The 20284-nt window shown below is 35.4% G+C and overlaps 1 protein-coding gene and 1 long non-coding RNA gene across 8 annotated transcripts in view; both read right to left on the reverse strand.

Annotated features, from left to right (window-relative positions):
• The window catches only part of htr7b (5-hydroxytryptamine (serotonin) receptor 7b), a 38659-nt gene continuing 18375 nt past the window's right edge, over positions 1-20284 (reverse strand). For both annotated transcript variants that reach the window (XM_688581.8, XM_073914627.1), the window contains exon 3: positions 1-4496. In XM_688581.8, the coding sequence (XP_693673.3) occupies positions 3746-4496 (751 nt within the window). In that variant the 3' untranslated portion in view covers positions 1-3745. The remainder of the gene's footprint in view (positions 4497-20284) is intronic.
• Positions 13953-17138, reverse strand: LOC137490690 (uncharacterized). 6 transcript variants are annotated; one of them, XR_012386216.1, is made up of 8 exons: positions 17094-17138; positions 16817-16889; positions 15802-15859; positions 15619-15712; positions 15338-15495; positions 15147-15242; positions 14855-14972; positions 13953-14106 (listed from the first exon to the last, which is right to left on the reverse strand). It is a non-coding gene; the product is annotated as an uncharacterized lncRNA (long non-coding RNA). The 6 variants fall into 6 exon arrangements; XR_012386217.1 differs by having other exon boundaries at positions 14843-14972; XR_011010604.2 differs by lacking the exon at positions 16817-16889.

Genomic DNA, 20284 nt, shown 5'->3' on the forward strand with positions numbered 1-20284 from the left:
CATTAGGGTAATATTTATTAAGAAAACATGAGTATTGAGACAGCTATGTTTGTATTTAATCTTTCAAAACAAACACTGAGCCCACAGGATCAACAAGCAGAATACTGATAAAAGCTCTCTGACAAAATCTGATGTAAAATACAAACTGAATATTCAGCACATCTTGTCACAATATACAGTATATGAACTATCTGTTTTATAAAGAAAAACTTTTCCAGTTTATATTACATTACAGCAAGCACACAAACACAGAAAACAACATGTATGTTTATTATTGGAAGTATAGCACATGACAGTTAGACAAAGTGAACCTGGCATATAATCTAATATATAAACATATTAGCTACAAAAGTCAAATTAAAACAGATGCAGGTTTACACAGTATCAGATCATATTCATGAAATTTAATATATACCCTCATTATATTAAGTATTTTACATATTTTGCACTGGCATCGTATTTTATTCTTTTTAAACATCATATTTATTCAAGCCATTATGTTTGCACTCATAAAATACAAATGCCATAATGTTATTTTTTGCCATTATACAAAGCTACTATGATTTCATGTAAAGTTAAGTAAATATATATGTCTGTCTATACATTTAGGCCCTTCCATGTCAGGCATTACAGCTCAGCACAATACCTTAACACGAAAAACATTACTGAAAGGGTGATTTGGCAAATTGTCAATGTAGCATTAGTAGGGATGAACAGATACCACTTTTTTACAATCCGATACGAGTATTTTACTTTGTGTACTGGCATATACCGAGTACCGATTCCAATACCTCTTAGATTTGGTTTCAATTAAAGTGCAATTAATTTGAAAGGAGGTTTGATTTTTTGCCTGTAGCAAGGATGAACCCAAAAAATCTTTAACAGAAGGCTGTTCCAAGCTAAAAACTTACACACATTGTTGATAACCCTGTAAATCAATAGACCTTATCGTTTATTGATTACATTATATTCGCGAGTCCTGCCATCAATCCGTAGGTCAGGTAATCGAAAAGTTTAACTATATGGTTGGTTCACAGGCGGAAAAAATCACTAGTTGGTTATGCAAACTTTGACTACTTTCTCTAAAATATTTTAAGTGATTTTATCTTGACATACTTCTACAAATGCGCACACTTTCATATTCGGTTTATTCTTCAATATCGATTTGTTAATAATGTAATTTAAACAGATTGTTTAAAAGGACTACGCTATTCATATACAATACATTTAGACATTGAAGTCAGGTAGGACAGCAAATCATGTATTGAAATACTGTTAGCGGTATCGTTAAGTGGTTAAGTGGTACAAAGAACACTCAAAAGTACATTGAAAAACCCAGATTCTTTGGAAAAACGTGTCTGTGGCACAATTTTCACTTTGATGAAATGGTTGCTAAATGCACAATATGAATCTGGCAACATTTTTTAAGCTTGGATGTTGTATGGATTGCCATTCTTTTATTGGTGCTGTTTATTTCAATACTGTTATGCATAATATCTGCATTTTCACAAGCTGTGTGCAGAATAAAGATCTGTTTCATCTCTGAAAATTGATAAAAGACAGGTGCTCTTTATGTCAACCTCCATCAGAATACAAGAATTTATCAGCAGTATTGTAGTAGGCACAGTGGTCTCTAATCAACAGTTTGATTTTGCTGATTATAGAGATAAAAATGCATTTGCTGATGTAACTATTGTGTAATAAAGAAGACCAGCTTGTTAGAGGCTGTTGTAGTGTGCCAAACTTCTGAACTGAAAACAACACTTTAAATACTTCTTGGACTTGAGCGAATAAAATAGGGAGCAATACCTTGGTTCCATGACTCATGGGAGCGAGCTTTTGGGGTGTTTGAGAGTTTGGGTAAACATAACTCTTGTGTACTCAAGAGGCACATTTGTGACTGTCTTTACTGTCCTAGTTAGTGCACCTTCCACTTAACACAGAAAGAACCAGTTCAAAGCATTATTAGATTGGGAAAGAAGAACTGAAGGTTTTGCATTGGAGCCAATGAGAGTGAGGCTTAGGAGTGAATAAGGCAGCCGCTATTGACCTTAATCTGCATGCAGTAGGGATGTAACGGTATTGTAAATACCGTCATACCGCAATATTAATTTTTTTCGATATTACCGAAGTCGCATGACTCGGTAAAACTATAGGTCTTCTGAGAAAATTTGCTCAGGCGAATGAAGCGAACGGGAGGTAGCGAAAACTACAATTCCTATCATCCCATGCTAGACCATCATCCCTTGCGGTCTGTTGTCGCTACAGATCCAGTAATGCGGAAATGGAGTGTGCTGCTAGAAGCGGGGATGAAAAAGAGCTGGAAAACTCTAAAGCGGGTGTTGTCGCCGCGCGCGTACTGAATAGCGGTGTTGTCGCGCGAGTTCTTATCAGCTGTGTTGTCGCGCGCGTACTGAATAGCGGTGTTGTCAGCACACTGTTCAGATTGATGCAGACATGAGACCTCTATCTCACTCATGGTTTGTCCTCTCAAGTGGGGGAAAGACAATGCACAACGTTACCCACTGCTATCAACCTGGGCCAAGTCATATCTCTCTTGTCCCAGAAACCTCAGTCCCAAATGAAAGGGTTTTTTCTGTTGCAGGGGACATTGTAAATGCCCAGAGATACCAGCTTTTACCAGATTATATTTATATGATAATTTTCCTTTAAACCCATCTCTATCTAAGTGAGTGAGTGATTAAATGTTGAATGTGATGAGTTTTCAAAAATACTAAATTGAAACTTTATTTTTTTTACATGGTTTAATATTTTTTTGTTATTAAAATTGAAGTTCCTGTTTCAAAGCTTACAGATAGATGGCTAATTTGTATGTCATTGACACTTTTGGCACTTTTTTGGAGTATTTTCATAAGTTTTGTTTTTTCCTGTAAATGATTCAATAAATACCGTAACGTGACATTCATACCGAGGTATTACCGTACTGTGAAATTCTGATACCGTTACATCCCTAGCATGCAATCATTTTTACGATTTGTTTTAGAACAGGAGTGCTCAACCCTGTTCCTGGAGATCTACCATCCTGCAGATTTCAGTTGCAACCCATATCAAACACACCTGCCTGTAATTATCCTAATGAATTGGTTCATGTGTGCTTGATCAGGGTTGGAGCTGAACTCTGTAGGAAGGCGGTTCTCCAGGAACAGGGTTAAGCACTCCTGTTTTAGAACTTCACAATCAGTTGCCTATGGGAGAAATGACTAGAAATAAAAATAAATGGCAGAAAATGGTCAAACTATTTGCTCTACAAACAAGTGTGTTCATGACTACACAATAAAGTGACTAATATATTAAGAAAATATCAGTTTGTAACTTTTTTTAATCATCTAAAAATCAACGTAATAGAATAAGACTATAAGTCTTTAGCCAAAAAGATTCCAATGGCTGTGGCCGCTCGTACGTGAAGAATAAAGGTCAATAGGAGCTGTGTGAGGAGCCTCATGTCACATGCTAGAGGCAGTGGTCTTTAGGGCAAATGGAAGCAGAGGGGTTACTTTTAGTGGTATAACCCAGATGGGAGTGAAGTTTTAGAGGGGTTACAATGCTTAGCTGGAGATATGTGGATAACTCAATCTGTATTCTCAAGATATGCTCTAACATATGATGCTAGATGATGCAGCCTTTTGTGTCCTTGTTAGTGTGCCAGCTTTTTTTAAATGTGGGTAGAGGAGCATTTTTCCAAGGAGCCTTGGTTGTAAACCAGGTATATATAGATTATAAGCAGTCAGAGTTTTAGAGCCTCATGCACTCCCATAGCTGAGAGTCGCCGGTTGATGTTTCTATAACGGCAGCGCAGCAGGTCTTTGTATGTTGAACGTAGGTCTCGGTTGAAGAAGGCGTAGATGAAAGGGTTCATGAGTGAGTTGGTGTAGCCCAGCCACAGCAGTACTCTTTCCAGCCAGACGGGGGCACAATTACAGAGCAGCCCACAAATGAACGGTCTTGCTGTGGTGAAGAGGAAAAACGGCAACCAGCAGAATGAGAAAACCCCCATGATCACTCCGAGGGTGGTTGCTGCCTTCTGCTCACGCCTGAAAATCGATGCGCTCCGCCGTTCACGATTCAACAAGCAGGAGAGGGTAGAAAACTCCTCGGAAGTTGCACCATTCTTCATCCCATGCATGCAGAACCCATCTACAGTGGCCAAAGCTGGTTCGGGACAGGCCAACTGAATTGGAGGGAGTGAAGTGAAATTGTGTTTGGCCCCACTTCTGCGGGCAGCTTTGAAAATCTTGTAATACATGAAAAGCATGACCACCATAGGGATGTAGAAGGCCACAGCTGTAGAGTAGAGGGTGTAGCCCACATCCTGACTGATCAGACAAACTCCCGCAGTGTTGACGTTATGTGCCCAGCCACAGAATGGCGGCAGAGTGATGGATGCCGACACCAACCAGACGCCAACTATCATCTTAGCCATCAGCTGTCCGTTCTGTCTCGCAGGGTAGGTCAGAGGACGAGTGATTCCAAGGTATCTGCGGAAATAGAGGATAACACAGTTAATGAGGTCAATCAAAGGATGAGTTTAAGGTTTTGACAGCATTCCTCGAAACGACTGAACCCAAGCATCTCACATCTGCCCCACAATGTGCCAGAAATGGCTCAGAATACCTCAAAAGCACCAGAGCTGAGAGATTCCTACAGACCTGAATTGAACAAACTAAGTGAAAAAGACAATGGCACTGCTAGGAATACTGTGCCTGTACAGGTTTCCACTTTCGGCCCTCGCAGTAAACATTGTGTTCTGGAGTATGTCCTTGATAAAGATTCCCAAAGCACCCAAAACAATAGACAAAAGGTACCTGAATGACTTATTACTTCTTACAAGATTATGAAGTGCACATCTAATAAGGGCTATACTGTATATAGTTTCAGCATCAATATCGCTAGAGTAGGTGTGCATCTGCAATAGTCACATCACAGGATCTGTAATGTTAAGATGGGATTATATTTGACCGCAACAGCTGAAAACACTCATGATTTTTGGAGTAATTGCAATGATTATATAATACATCACAAGGCAAAAAAAAGGTCATCTTCAAATGCGTTTATAGTGTATCCAAAAAAAGGATTACTTGTTCAGATACTTATCTTATCTTAGTCTTATTTTATTTTATTTGTACAAAGTGCAAAAATGTGCTCAGCGCATGTGTGAAAATCAACAAAACATTGTTAAAAGCCAATGAAACTAAGCACAAGATCCTCCTTATTTAAATTGCTCATTTTAACCATAAAGTTACCAAAAGGTTTAGCATTTGAATGTGTTTTAAGACTTGCGACTGTGTGAGCAGTTCAAGACAGTTGAAAGCATTTAGCCACAAGAAATACTAATGTTTGCAACTTTAAGAAAGATCATTTGTGTTTATGTATATACAACAATAGTGTTCGTTTCAATTGATTATTTAATTTGTTTTCCTGAATATTGCTCTAGACAACCGTACTGTTTATTTCACTCGTATCTTTGTTCTACTGTATTTATCAATGCTTGTGATTGGTTTACTATATTTTATGCAGAATCATCCTAATCAATGAAAAATGATCATTTCTGCCCAAATAGAGCTATTCATTTCATCTGATAAAATTCTACTCAATATTGCAATATACACTCACCGGCCACTTTAATAGGTAACTGCTCGTTAATGCAAATTTCTAATCAGCCAATCACATGGTAGCTACTCAATGCATTTAGGCATGTAGGCATGTTTAAGACGATCTCCTGCAGTTCAAACTGAGCATCAGAATGGGCTAGATAGGCGACAGTGAATGTTGCATGGTTGTTGGTGCCAGACGGTCTGCTCTGAGTATTTCAGAAACTGCTTTCATGCACAACCATTTCTAGAATGGTCTGAAAAAGAGAAAATATTCAGTGACGGCAGTTCTGTGAGCACAAATGCCTTGTTGATGCCTGAGATCAGAGTAGAAAGGCCAGACTGGTTTGAGCTGGTATGATAGAAAGGCTGGTTTGAACTGGTTTGATAGAAACAACCGAGATATAAAGAAGAGCATCTCTGAACGCACAACACGTCGAACCTTGAGGCAGTTGGGCTAGAGCAGCAGAGCACTCCTGTCAGCTAAGAACAGTAATCTGTAGCTGCAGTTCACTCAGGCTCACCAAATTTTGACAATAAAAGAGTGGAAAAATGTTGTCTGGTCTGATGAGTCTCTATTTCTGCTGTGACATTCGGATGGTATGGTCAGAATTTGGCATCAACAACATGAAGGCATGAATTTATCCTGTCATGTTTCAATGGTTCATGGCTGCTGGTGGTAGTGTAATAGTGTGGGATATTTTCCTAGCATACATTTTGGGCTGATTAGTACCAATTGAGCATTGTGTCAACACCACAGCCTACCTGAGTATTGTTGCTGACCATGTCCATCCCTTTAGTACCACAGTGTACCCAATGTCTGATGGCTACTTCCAGCAGAACAAAAAGCCATTTCATAAAGCGCGAATCATCCCAGACTGGTTCCTTGAACATGAATTCATTGCATTCGAATGGCCTACACAGTCACCAGACCTCTATCCTATACAGCACCTTTGTAAGGGGATGGAATGGGAAATTTGCAGTGCAGGCGACAAATTTTTTACAACTGCATGATGCTATCGTGTCAATATGTACCAAAATCTCTGAGGAATATTACCAATACCATGTTGAATCTATGCCATGAGGGATTAAGGCAGTTCTGAAGGTGAAAGGGGGGTCCAACCAGTACTTTTAAGTCTACCTAATAAAGTGGCCGGTGATTATACAGAAATTGTAATATCACAATGTCAGCTTTTCCCAATATCATGCATTCAATTAACACTTTACTCTTTAATAAAAAGAAGGAAGAGGAGCAGAATGACATGGTAAGCCACATGACAATGCTGATATGGCTGTTGTGGATCCAGATAACCTTTGTGAAGTTTGTTCGTTTTCAGATGTGTAGTAGTACCTGCTTATCATGAGATTTCAGTCACTCCACCAGATTGGTTTACATATAAGAAACATATTTGATTGAGTTCTCTGACTCAGTCAGTTGTCAGTTTCTTATGAATGCACTCAACATCATGGTAAAAAACTATTCTCAGTGCGCTTTAAACTTGCATTGAGATGTTGAGTGTGATGCTTTGTCAAAAAGTTTCTGACAGCATTAGCATATTCACTCTGGATGGCTTCAAAAGCTTTCAGAAGAGAACTCCCATAATTATGAATATGTAATGTTTGCATTAGCAGTCTTTCATGCTGCATCTTTCTCTTCTCCATCCTGTTATGGAGGTTATAGAAACCCTTGGGCATAATGATACGGACTGATCTCATTTTCCACATTATGCTGAGATTGAAATGCATCTAGAAAACTGACATTTAAGTTGGAGCTGTGGCTTGGTGAGTGTTTTGATCCAACACATTGAGCCTTGGTGCTCATCTGGATGGCATATGAATTTCTTAAATAAATTATCTGCAGATTCCTCACAAACTCCTCAAAATATGCACTTTCACAGCAGTGATCCTTTCCAAAGGCTAACTAAAGGTTCTATAAGTCTAAATTTTTAATTGAACGTACGTTGGCTTCTCTATACCTGCTAAAGCACAAGGTCTCTATTCCCTGCCCACCTCTAAAAATAAAAGCGTTCATTTCACGCATGAGAATTCCTCTGATCCAGGACAGGCTTAGAGGCACACTTACTGAACCGGACTCTTAAAGTAGTTAAAACCTTTCATACACCTACATAGAAACTACAAATTAATTGCTGGACCATGAACCCATTGACATTTACATAACCCTATTTAAGATATCACAATTATTTACTGTCAATTAAAACATATTTAAGACTGTAGCCAACAGGTTTTGAATACAGACACACAGAGAATACATTCAAACACAATCATTTTCTCTACTTTTTGAAAGAAATGTATAAGACTGACTGATCAAAAATATCATAAAACAATAATGAAATAGAAAAATATGTGTGAATATAATTCCAAATTTTATATTTTAATAAATATGAAATTTCAGCATCATGCCATTGTACAGAATTGCCTGCCTCTTGTTATGTTATTTAACCTATTATTTTTATGCAACAGTTAAGTTGCATGTTATTTTGCTATGCAAAGAAAAGGAAATAATCTATTTTTGGCATGTTGATTTATGTGAAATCGTCAATATAGGTCTTTATAATCATCTATTGGGCTGCACGGTGGCACAGTGGGTAGCATGTTCACCTCACAGCAAGAAGGTCTCTGGTTCAAGCTTCGGCTGGGTCAGTTGGCATATCTGTGTGGAGTTTGCATGTTCTCTTCGTGTTTGTGTGGGTTTCCTCCAGGTGCTCTGGCTTCCCCCACAAGTCCAAAGACATGCGTTACAGGTGAATTGGGTAGGCTAAATTGTCCGTGATGTGTGTGGGTGGGTGTATATGAATGTTTCCCTGTGGTGGGCTGTAGCTGGAAGGGCATCCGCTGTGTAAAACATGCTGGATAAGTTGGCAGTTCATACCTCTGTGGTGACTCCAGATTAATAAAGGGACTAAGCTGAAAAGGAAATAAATGAATAAATAATCCTCTATTTTTAAATGATTGCTCTTTTTTTGCTTTGGGTGTGCTATTCTAAGAACTGTTCAAACTTTTATGAAGTTTTTAAAATAAAATCAGTTGTTCACTGTGTAAAAATATAACATTTTGAAATATTTATCAGCTAATATATCGGTTATCGGCCTACAAATCTAAAGATTTATCGGTTATCAATATCGGTCCAAAAATCTTTGTCGGTGCATTACTACTTGCAAGCACTGCAGCCAAACAATGTATACTTCAAAAATGGAAGTCTGAGTACCCCCCTGAGAAAAAAACACTAGATCAATGAGGTTGTATCTTACAGTACCCCTGAGAAAAGATTGTATTTTGTCAGAAAAAAAGCCCAGAGCCCAGTGATTCTATTTGGGGCCCTTTTCTTGACACATTACCTTTGTTAGTCTTTTAAAATTTATTATTTCGTATAATTAGTTTTGCTAGACTTTTTTGTTGTTGTTGTTCTTACTATCTCTTATTTTATGTTATTGTTTTAATTCAATGTTTTATCATACTTGTAAATGTAATTTATTTGTTCAACATTTCTGGACATTAATTGTTTTTTGTTTATTATTACCATCAACCATTTCAACTATCTTTATGTAACATCAAAATAAGAAATGTTTAGATAAAATTTGTGACATCTATACCTTGTATGGATGTGGGGTGGCGGGGTGGGTTGTATTTGTATTTTTACTTTTTTTGTTATTTTAATTTTTCTTTTGCTTATTGTTAAAAAGTGTCCTGATACTATTTGTATTCTTACATTCTACATAATGTTATGTATTTTGTCAATAAACATTCATTCATTCATTCATTTTCTTTTCAACTTAGTCCCTTTATTAATCCCGGGTCGCCACAATGGAATAAACAGCCAACTTATCCAGCACATTTTTACGCAGCGGATGTCCTTCCAGCTGGAACCCATCTCTGGGAAACATCCACACACACTAATTTTTAACCTACCCAATTCACCTGTACCGCATGTCTTTGGACTGTGGGGGAAACTGGAGCACCTGGAGGAAACCCACACGAACGCAGGGAGAACATGTAAACTCCACACAGAAACACCAACTGACACAGCCGAGGCACGAACCAGCGACCTTCTTGCTGTGAGGCGATAGCACTACCTACTGCGCCAGTGCATCGCCGTCAATAAACATAATTATAAAAAAAATGCATAAAAATATATTAAATTACTCTAACTGAAATCAAAATGATAAAAATAATAATATTATTATTATTCATTCATTTATTTTCATTCATCCCTTATTTATCAGGGGTTGCACAGCGCAATGAACCGCCAACATTTCCAGCATATGTTTTACGTAGGGGATGCCCTTTCAGCTGCAACCCAGTACTGGGAAACACCCTTACACTCTCGCATTCATATACTACAACCAGTTTAGTTCATCCAATTCACCTAAACCGCATGTCTTCGGGCTGTGGGGGAAACAGGAGCACCCTGCAGAAACCCAAATTGGGAGAACATTAATAAATACTACACTATACTTACTCCACGGCTGCTCAGTTATTAACAATGATTCTAATTACAATCGATATTGAAAGTTTAATATGACTTTTTAAGTTCATTTGCTTAATTAACTGTTGTGTACACTCAATATTAGTGATTGTTTATTTAGCAAGCATCATTCATGATATCCCGATATCTGAAAGCCTCTTCATACACTGTGATCTCAAGCAGAGTAAATCAGCAGGGTTGCTGGGCATCTTTTGATGTTGAGTACCGTCTACACTTGAGTTTGCTCTCTGTGCCCCTGTAAGACTGGATGAGGAACAGCACACTTGCACAAGCCACTCAGAAAATAGGAAATAACATCTGGATATAAAAAAAAAAAACAGTATAAGTGGAAATGGAGATGAACTATGCAGTCTGGGCACTTCTCAAGATTAGGCAGATGCTGCCAGTGGCAGTTCCATCAAACCAGTGGAAGTTATTGTGACTGTCAGTGAGTCTGATTCATTTGAGAAACAGAAGCAAAGGGTATGATAAAAAGAAAGCAAACCAACAAGACAGAACCAATGGTTATCAGCTGTTGAATTTGCTGTTGGAAAGTCAAGTAAAATGCCTGTGGATGGTGTTTTAAAGGAATGATTCATTCAAAAAATGTAAATTAGCTGGTATTCAGGGTGTCACCGGGGTCTTAAAAAGTATTAACAGTTGATAAATCAATGTAGAGAAATTTCATGCAATTTGCAAGGTATTCAATTTTATATAAGTTTTGATTATACAATGTATGGTTGTATGCTAAAGTTTGCCTGAATTAAATTTGCCAATATCAGGATGGTGTGTAGTTTATGATATCAATAAAATCCTACTAAATTTGACGTCATGCTGATTTGTTTACTGCAGTAACCAAGGCAACACCATTATTTCTAGAGTTCTATAGGCGCCGACCTGCTGAATTAGCTAGATTTAATAGATTTGTATTCAGTATATGAATAAAGTTAAAATCTTGCCAGTGTTTCTGTTTGGTTTTAAGGTCTTAATATGTATGGAAAAGTCTTTAAATAGGTCTTAAAAGATATTGAATTTTACTCTCTGTTTCCTCTATATACTCTCCTCTAAATACCTCTGTATTTCATTTACCCTCAGACCATCTAAGATGTAGTGACTTTTTAGCACTTTACACTTGCAGCATTAACAGGGGAACTACTTGAATTGTTGAAGTACTAGTGTGGTAGTACTACTGGTAGGCTCAGAAGGCTGCTATCATTCATCCCTATGGTTAATCAGCTATATTAATAGAGAATACTCCAGATCCAGATCTGTTTTTACATTACTGTGATGGTTGGGGTTAGGGTTGGGGTAGGGGTAGACTAATAAAATACCATTAATAGGAAATTTAATAAATAATATAAAAATTCTTGTTAACTTCCAGCCGTAGCCATATGTGATCTATAGCTGATCAACTATGTGGATGAATAATAACAGCCTTCTGATCCAACCTGTAGGTGCAGAATGGCCTATATCTATTAGCTGATAACCACTGAATACGCCCAATCAATCGAGTGATAACATTCGAATCAGCTGTGATATTAGAATTAAGCTTATTAAGTAATACCCAAAAATTGTTTATCTTTTTTATAGAGTTTTTAATTGTTTATAAGTTTCTAGACCACCAGCAAAGGTGAGAATATCACTCTGTTCGGCCAGCAAAAGGGCTCATATTTCTCAAATATTTCTCAATATTTTATTTGGCAAATATATTTTAGCAAAATACTTTCATACTTTTAAAAAAACAGCATTATCGCTTCAGTGAAAAAACTTTGCTCCTCTGCTTGCCGAACAGATTGATGTGCTGTTTTCCGGTTTCAGTTTGAGGTTTGAAAGTTTAAAGAAAACATTGTTTACTGAAATGCATGCTGTAAACACTGTACAGACATGCATCATAGTCAGTGGTAAATTTCAGATGAATTGTTCAAGGTAAGTTTCTTCTTGGTGATGCGCATGAGCACTGAATATCTTTTAAAGTAGGCCTGGGCGATTTGACCTAAATCAAAATTTCGATTAATTAAACATTTTAACTCTTTAATTACAATTTTATTTATTTATTTATTTATTTATTTATTTATTTATTTATTTATTGCCTTCATGGTTCCCTGACAGGTTTTGTACAGTAAATATGCTCACATATTACAAGTGTGAGATTTCTGAATGAAGGGCGCATCACTTGATCTTAAAACAATTGAAGGAAACAGACACCATTTTCTATGATTATTTATTGAACATCAATGTTGAACAACTGTAATTAAAGCACACATTGCCTAAAACCAACTGTTACTGTGTTATTATAAAAAAGTAAAAGTAAGTAATTCTTTAGGAAACAAAATATATTATTTTCATTGTTTTTCATATTAAAAGTAAAAGTACAAACTCTTGTATATTCTGTAAATAACATTTTAAACAGTGCATTTCTTACATTTTCTGTAAACAAATATTTTAATTTAAATGATAATTTCAATGTAATGGAAAATATGCCGTCTCAAGGCATTTCTGGTGCAGCTTACAATCATTGTCAATGTAGTGCAAAGTAACACAAAAGTAACAAACAGAGTAGGGTCACGTGACTCCACACGCGGTAATGTAAGTAATTGTCAATATCGATTACTTTTCAATTAATCTCCCTACGTTGATGCCCTGCAGCTCACATCTTAGTATTTGTTAAATCTGCATATATGAAGTATAAAATGTTATTGCACACTGAATCCCGAAATTCATTCATTCATTCAATCATTTTCTTTTTGGCTTAGTCACACTATTAATCATGGGTCGCTACAGCAGAATAAACCACCAACTGATCCAGCACATGTTTTTACATACACTGTAATCCCGAATAAGTTGACAAAACTCAAAAAATTTGAGGTAATCAGTTACGTCAAATTTTTTAAGTTATGAAATTATCTATTTTAAGTAACCAGAAACATTAAGTTTTGAGTTTGTTGTACTCATGCAAGACACTTCACTCAACTTAAAATACCCAAGTTACTCAGCTTATACGTTTTAATTGCAATTAACTTAATTGTTTTAATTTTTCCAAACTTTAAATACTTAGTCACCCAGCTCATACATTTTAATACCAATTAACTTAATTGCTTTAATTTCTTTCAACTTTAAATACTTAAATCACCCAGCTCATACATTTTAATACCAATTAACTTAATTGCTTTAATTTCTTTCAACTTTAAATACTTAAATCACCCAGCTCATACATTTTGATAGCATTTAAAATTAACTTCTCCATCGTCAGTTTCACAAATAAAATTAGCCATTATTTTAATCTTTAAACCCCATAAATCTGTCAAAATAAATCTGTAATTTAAAACACACAGACAATACCATTTTAGACATTTATTGTTAAAGAAAAAATGTCCAACAGTACTTTCAAATTTGTCTCCTATGCAATTACAAATGTCTTAAAACAATAAAAACTATTAGACATAAAGAGATTGAAAATGAACACTATTCTGAAATTGATAAAAATTACCCACAATGTAAATATGATATCAGACATAAGAGCCTCAAGAAAAAACAACTATAAGTTTAATAAAATTTAATAATACATTAATAAGTGTAAAACTTACTCTTAAGGCATTCGTTAAAAAAAAATAATAAGTGCACATTCTGTGAAGTGACTCGTTTAGTGTAAACTACACAGAAACTGTATATATATATATATATATATCTCGTTGAAGTCAGAATTATTCGCCCCCATTTATTTTTTCCCCCAATTTCTGTTTAACAGAGAGCAGATTATTTATATATATATATATATATATATATATATATATATATATATATATATATATACATATATATATATTGTAGCGAGGCAGAGGGAAAACAGCAACACAGTTGGATAAGTTTACAGACAAGTCCCCGGAGGGTGCTTTATTTACAACGTGAATGGGGTGTAAACGGTGCTCTTCTTCAAGGTGAGGTGCTCTGGTGCTCCGGGAAGTAAGTGAAGGACAGTGAGTAGTCGGATGTGGGATTGTCACGAGCTGGAGTCTGCTGTGGAGAGACAGAGAGACAAGCGTTAGCGCATGGAGTCATTGGGTGAATGAAGCTCATCTTCTCCTTGCGTGGGCTTGGTTTATATGCCTCTCCACTTGATGACGTCCAGCTGTGAACGATCCTGTGTTGATGATGGTCCAGCTGGGTTGAATTAGCGACCAGGGCGACGTGGCATGTGTGCGCTGTTACAATATATATATATATATATATATATATATATATTCAGTCTTGGTTGAACTATGATTCTGTCATTTACTTATTCCAAACCTGTTTGAGTTTCTTTCTTCTGTTGAACACTTAAAAGGTTATTTTTGACCAAAAAAAAAAAAAAAAAGCTGAGACCTGTAACCACCGATTTCCACAGTATTTGTTTTCCTATTAGAAAGTCAGTGGTTACAGGTTGTCAGCTTTACTTAACTTTTGTGTTCAACAGAAGCAAGAAATTCAAGCAGGTTTGGGACAAGTGAAGAGTTAGTAAATGACAGAATTTTACATTTGGACAAACTATCCCTATATATAATAAAATGCATATTTACCAATTAAAGGTAAATAAATGTTTTGAAGTTACTACCCCAGAGAGTTAAAAGTTAAAAAAAAAAAAAAAAAAGCTCTACATTAACTCATTCTTTAAGGTTTCCATGCTACGAGACTTTTTATTTTCCATCATCCATGCCAAGCAAAACTTTTTGCACAAGTTCAAAGTCCTTTACTATATATTATGTGAAGAGCATACATTAATCCATACAAGACAAGAAAGGTCTGGAAGTGTGCTGTGGGTGGTGTCCAATTCATTCTTCAGGACAACAGAGACCCTCAGTGAATGCAGGGCCAATAAAGCTTCTTCAGTCAGCAGGATTATCAATCTAAAAACATAATTCAAGGATATTAATGTAAGGACAGTATCAAAATGACTGAGCCAATATTATATGATTCATCAACTATTCTTGATTACAAATATGTTTTTAAGTAAAAGTTTTCAAAACTTTCATCTTTTCATTAAACATGCCTAATTGTGAAAATAATGAATGAAGTCTTACCATGGTGTTCCTAAAGAATCTTAAGTCACGCTCACGCAGCAAGACCAAAAGACCTCTGATAACAGTAGTCCGTCATGAACTGACATCATTCAGTTCCTGGAAATCAAGAATCAATTTTTTAAAAATTAAAAAAATAATAATAATTCAAATTATATTTTAATGTATACTTTAACACGTGACCCCAAACATACCTGCTCATCATAAACCTTTAAAAGATTAGCCAGGGTATCTGCTGTCTTGCCAGTTTTGGATGCTGTTTGCCTTAAAATTGTCATCAAATGAAATAGGTGGTGGTCCAGTTTTGCAAAGAATTTGTGGGGAAAATTCTCATTTGTAACATGTTGGTACTCTGCAAACAGCAAAAAGAAACAAGAGAGAATTTCATAAAACAAACCCACACCACAAAATATACAATTCTAGAAAAAATGTATTAATATTATTATTATGTTTCATTTACTTATCTATTTTTTACCTCAGATGAAAATCAGGTGTTGATCAGATGTTGAAAGCAGGATCTTCATGTTGTAAATTGAACTCAAGGTCTAGCTGAAGTTTCACTTTCCTTGCTGCAAAAGTATCATTGATAAATACACTGTAATATTTATTTTATCTGGATATGCCAGGCATAGTAGTACAAAATAAATATTTTACCCACCTTTCACATGCCTCCATTTAAGAACCTATCTGTAGTCAGCAACACCTGACCTTCAATTCTGTATGTACACAAAGTCACAGTGTCATTTAGCTGAGAGTGGAAGTAGTACAATTGCCTGATGTCTAACGTTAACCTCCAAAACGGTTAGCAATAGAGCTGATTATCATGTTAGTTGCTTTAATTCGATGAACACAGATTTAATTTAAACAGTATTGAAATTTCTAAAACTGAATAGGACGACAAAGAAATTTAAGGCCTGATTTTAAAAGCTAGAAATAACAAAACTTACCTTACTGTCTAATGATGTAAAAATATATAGACTAAAATATTTATATTTTTAAGATATAAATATATTTTAAGCTACAAAATTTGCACATCAGAAAACTGTCTTGTTTACCACGTCTTGAATATTTTGTTTTGTTATTATTTTATTTAATAACATAATTTTGTATTAATGTGTTATAGATATGCATACTTTGTTTTTTAGGCTGTTTATATTCTCTCCAGAGTAGACATTTTAAAAAATAGATTGAAAAAAAAAAAAAACTTTTATCATACCTTTAAAATACATTTGACCTAAATGACATTTAAACTCATTTAACTAATCGCATTAATCAGGTAATCATTGATATGCAGAGATGTCGTCTTAAGCGCGAGGAAATATTAAGTGTTGATCAGTGCTGGTGATTGAGGTAAAGTTAGTTTTATATTTACACATTCAGACTTTCTCCTTAATAATGTAATTTCAGAAAGGTAATTTTTGCATATTCTTAATGGTGAAATCATATTAGCAGCCAATGACTTTCAAAGTACAACATTGTTCAGTCAAAAAAAATAGTGCATTTAGTGTAATGTTGTTTTCATGTCATACTTGCATGTGATTTCAGAACGAATAGACAAAGTACCATGGTAAACAATTTATGGAGCGAGTCACAAGTTGTTACTAAATGAATGTATGAATATAAAACCAACTTTACCTCAATGTGGTAGTGTAAAATGAAGCTCTGCTCTGTACCTGCTCAGGTGAGGAGCGCAGCTTAAATGTTCTCCGTCAGGCTATCCTCATACATGGATCAGCAAGCAACAAGCTGCGTGTGACAGAGTTAAGTTTTGAGACTACGTTTTTGCGCGTCATCAGTTAGTTAGCAACAAGTGAGGCTAAACATGTTTTCTGTAATGTACGACATGTAAACGCACCCTGATTAACTCTACATTACATTGAACTGTTACTGTGATTATATTAATTAAAACATACATTTAATATTTCTTGGATTTGTAAATATTTTACTTACTGTAGTGTGAAGCGAGGCCGATCCGCCATCTTGAAAAAAACGAATGAAGCATGAGCACGTACGTGAACCTGGATGACGTCAGACGCAAAATCACTAAGCTGACAGAATTTGAGTTAATGAAACTTTAAAGAGATATTTTGTATAGATTAAACCCAGCAGAATTGTTCACCTTACTTGAAAGATTAAATTTTTTCAAACTCAAAAATAAGAAAAAGTTCTAAATACTCATCAAGGTTAATTAAGATAAACGAATTTTAATGATTTAAGTTAATAGAACTCAACTCAATTAATTAGTTACAGCATTAGGGTTTACAGTGTAGTGGATGCCCTTCCAGCCACAACCCAACACTCGGAAACATACACTCTTGCATTCACACACTTACACTAGGGCCAATTTAGCTTATTCAATTCCCCTATAGCGCATGTCTTTGGTCTGTGGGGGAAACTATAGCACCCAGAGGAAACCCACGTGAACACGGGAAGAGCATGCAAACTCCACACTCCACTGCCGACAGAGACCTTCTTGCTGTGAGGCAATCGTGGTACACACACTGCACCACTGTGACGCCCCTTTAATCTGAAATTGTCTTCTGTAATAAATTTTAACACATTTCTTGAATAAAAAAATAATTAAACAATTTTAAATTGCCAAAATGAGAGTTCTGGGGTTAAAAAAAAGAGCTTTAGTTGATTGGTTGATTGATAAAAATAGGAAAAAATGCTACTGGCGCTTTAGAGTCAATAAAACATATAGAAACAACAAGATTAATACATGTAAATCCTGGCAATATAATGAGGTCTTAATAAAAATGGGTCTGAGCAATTTCTTTTTATTATTTTCAGTAAACATTTTTTCTTTAAACTTTCAAACTCAAACCTGAAAACTTGAAAACATATTAATTATTTGAACCACTAAATTACAGCTTAAGTGAAATATAGCTAAATAAAAAGATGTTCCAAAATGTCACAAGCATTGAGTAATATCATGCAACACAGATATACTTCTTACATCATGCAACACAGAAATACTTCTTTGCTTCATATCAAAATAATGCTGTTATTCACATGGTTGCTGATTGGTTTGGTTCACGGCTTGTGATGCTAACAGAAATAATAAATCCATATAAAAATATGAATGTGTAAAATACTTTCTGTAACAAGTACAACTAAAAAGCGTTCAGACACTAATAACACAGTTATAATGCTCCTTGCAGGCAACAAAGCAGCTCAGTTGGTTTTAGAGTGTAGTTATCAGGGCATAAATCATCAAACAAAAGCAAAAAAGCAGATCAAAGCAAAGTTGAAGGTCCAAACATGACAGGACTGTTTTGTGTGGTAATATGTTGATGAGGCATATCACTGAATTTGCACCTCATCATTCAACTCTGTAATAAAAGGCCCTCTTGAACTATCAAATATACCAGAGCTAATTATTCTGAGAGAACTGCAGTAGGTCAAAACAAAGGAAATGACAAATATTGTCCAGGAGCACCATTAGAGAAATGTACTTTCAGTATCAACTGAATTCAAACTCATTTTTTAATAGATTTGTTAAGAGTTCTAATCAAATAAACCCCTCAAATCAAATAATGAATTACCTATCAATATGGGATCTGTTATGTCTCTTGCGTTTTATGAATTGGGGGACAAAATATAAAAAATATGTAGTATATGAAGTATATTTAATGATATATTTGATATATACTATACTGATTGGAGCTCACATCAAGTATGATATGCTTTAAGGGATAGTTCACCCAAAATATTTGTATTTACTCACCCTCAAGTGGATTATGAATTTCTTTTTTATAGATATTTTAAAAATGTTGGAAGCAAACAATCTTTGTCATCCATATACAGTAGCAGGAAAATACGGCTGTGGATATCAGTGGTTTCCAACATTCTTCCAATTATCTTCTTTTGTGTTCAGCAAAAGGAAGAAACCGGTTTGAAACAAGTGAAGGGTCACTAAACGATGACAGATTTTCATTGTGGCCTGAACTAGACCTTTATCTTCTTCAAATTGAAACTCTGTCCTATCGCTTTTCCACAATTCTACTCTTAACAGTGTCTGAAATGTTGTATTATGTTTGTCTTGTGTTTATTTGCCTCTTTAGGATGAATCATTGCTCTTTGGATAAAAGCATCTGCTACGTGAGTATCGATATATATATTGTACCTATTTGGTCTATTTTTCTCAGTTTAAATGGACTGAAGGTTGTTGGGGCATGTTAAAAATCGAGCTTTTATTGAAAAGAAAATTCTTATTGAAAACACAATATCTCCAAACGACGCACAGAGGCCTTGGTTGAGTGGTATTTGTTATTCAAGCGTTCACCTTCTGAAAGAAGTATTAAAGTTTCGTAAATGATGACTTCAAGTTGTAGAAAGAACTTTTTACAAAGCTTCAAAAGTCCTTAAAAGAGAATATTTCTGCAGCCATCTAAAATCCTTGAATTATTTATCTTCAGTGCTTGCAAAATGTGCTATTCACTGTATAATTTTAAAGGTTAGCGAAGTAGTCCCATCTTTTTTTTTTTTTCGAGCTGTGCATCTCTTTTATTGCCTTGCAATGTTAGTCACCCAGGAAACAAAGTGTTTATGGAAGAATTGTTTTAAACGGAGAGAATTTGCAGAGCTCCAGCAGATGATGGAACATCTTAAAAGGTCATTGGATGATAATGTTTTTTAAAGACTATTAGGAATAGTGCTCCTACAAATAAAAATGTGTTTAAAATAATAAATAATTAATTAGTTACATTTATTACAGATTTAACATGCAATAAAAATGCACTGCAAGCAATTTCTCAGTTATTTCACCTCAATGCGTCTAAATTTACATATCATTGGAAACGGGTGGATTTAAAGGGCTCCTATTTTACCCCTTTTTCAAGATTTAAGATAAGTGTTTTGCGTCTCCAGAATGTGTAAAGTTTCAGTTTAAAAAAAAGCCCATCTGATTATTTATTATATCTTTCAGAATGTTGGAATTTTCTACTCTGAACACAATGTAGCTGTTTTTGTTAACTGTGCCTTTAATGCTGGTTCTCTCCGTCCACTGTTCCCACATCCCTGTCAGCGTGCCTTAATCTCCACCTTAGCTGCATCAAATAAACAGCACAGTGACAGACATGAAATGAGCAGATCTCCCCTAACATTTGTGAGAAATACTACAGTAAGTACTTTCCCAA

This window comes from Danio rerio, chromosome 10 (assembly GCF_049306965.1).
Source record: "Danio rerio strain Tuebingen ecotype United States chromosome 10, GRCz12tu, whole genome shotgun sequence".
Classification (NCBI taxonomy): Eukaryota; Metazoa; Chordata; class Actinopteri; order Cypriniformes; family Danionidae; genus Danio; species Danio rerio.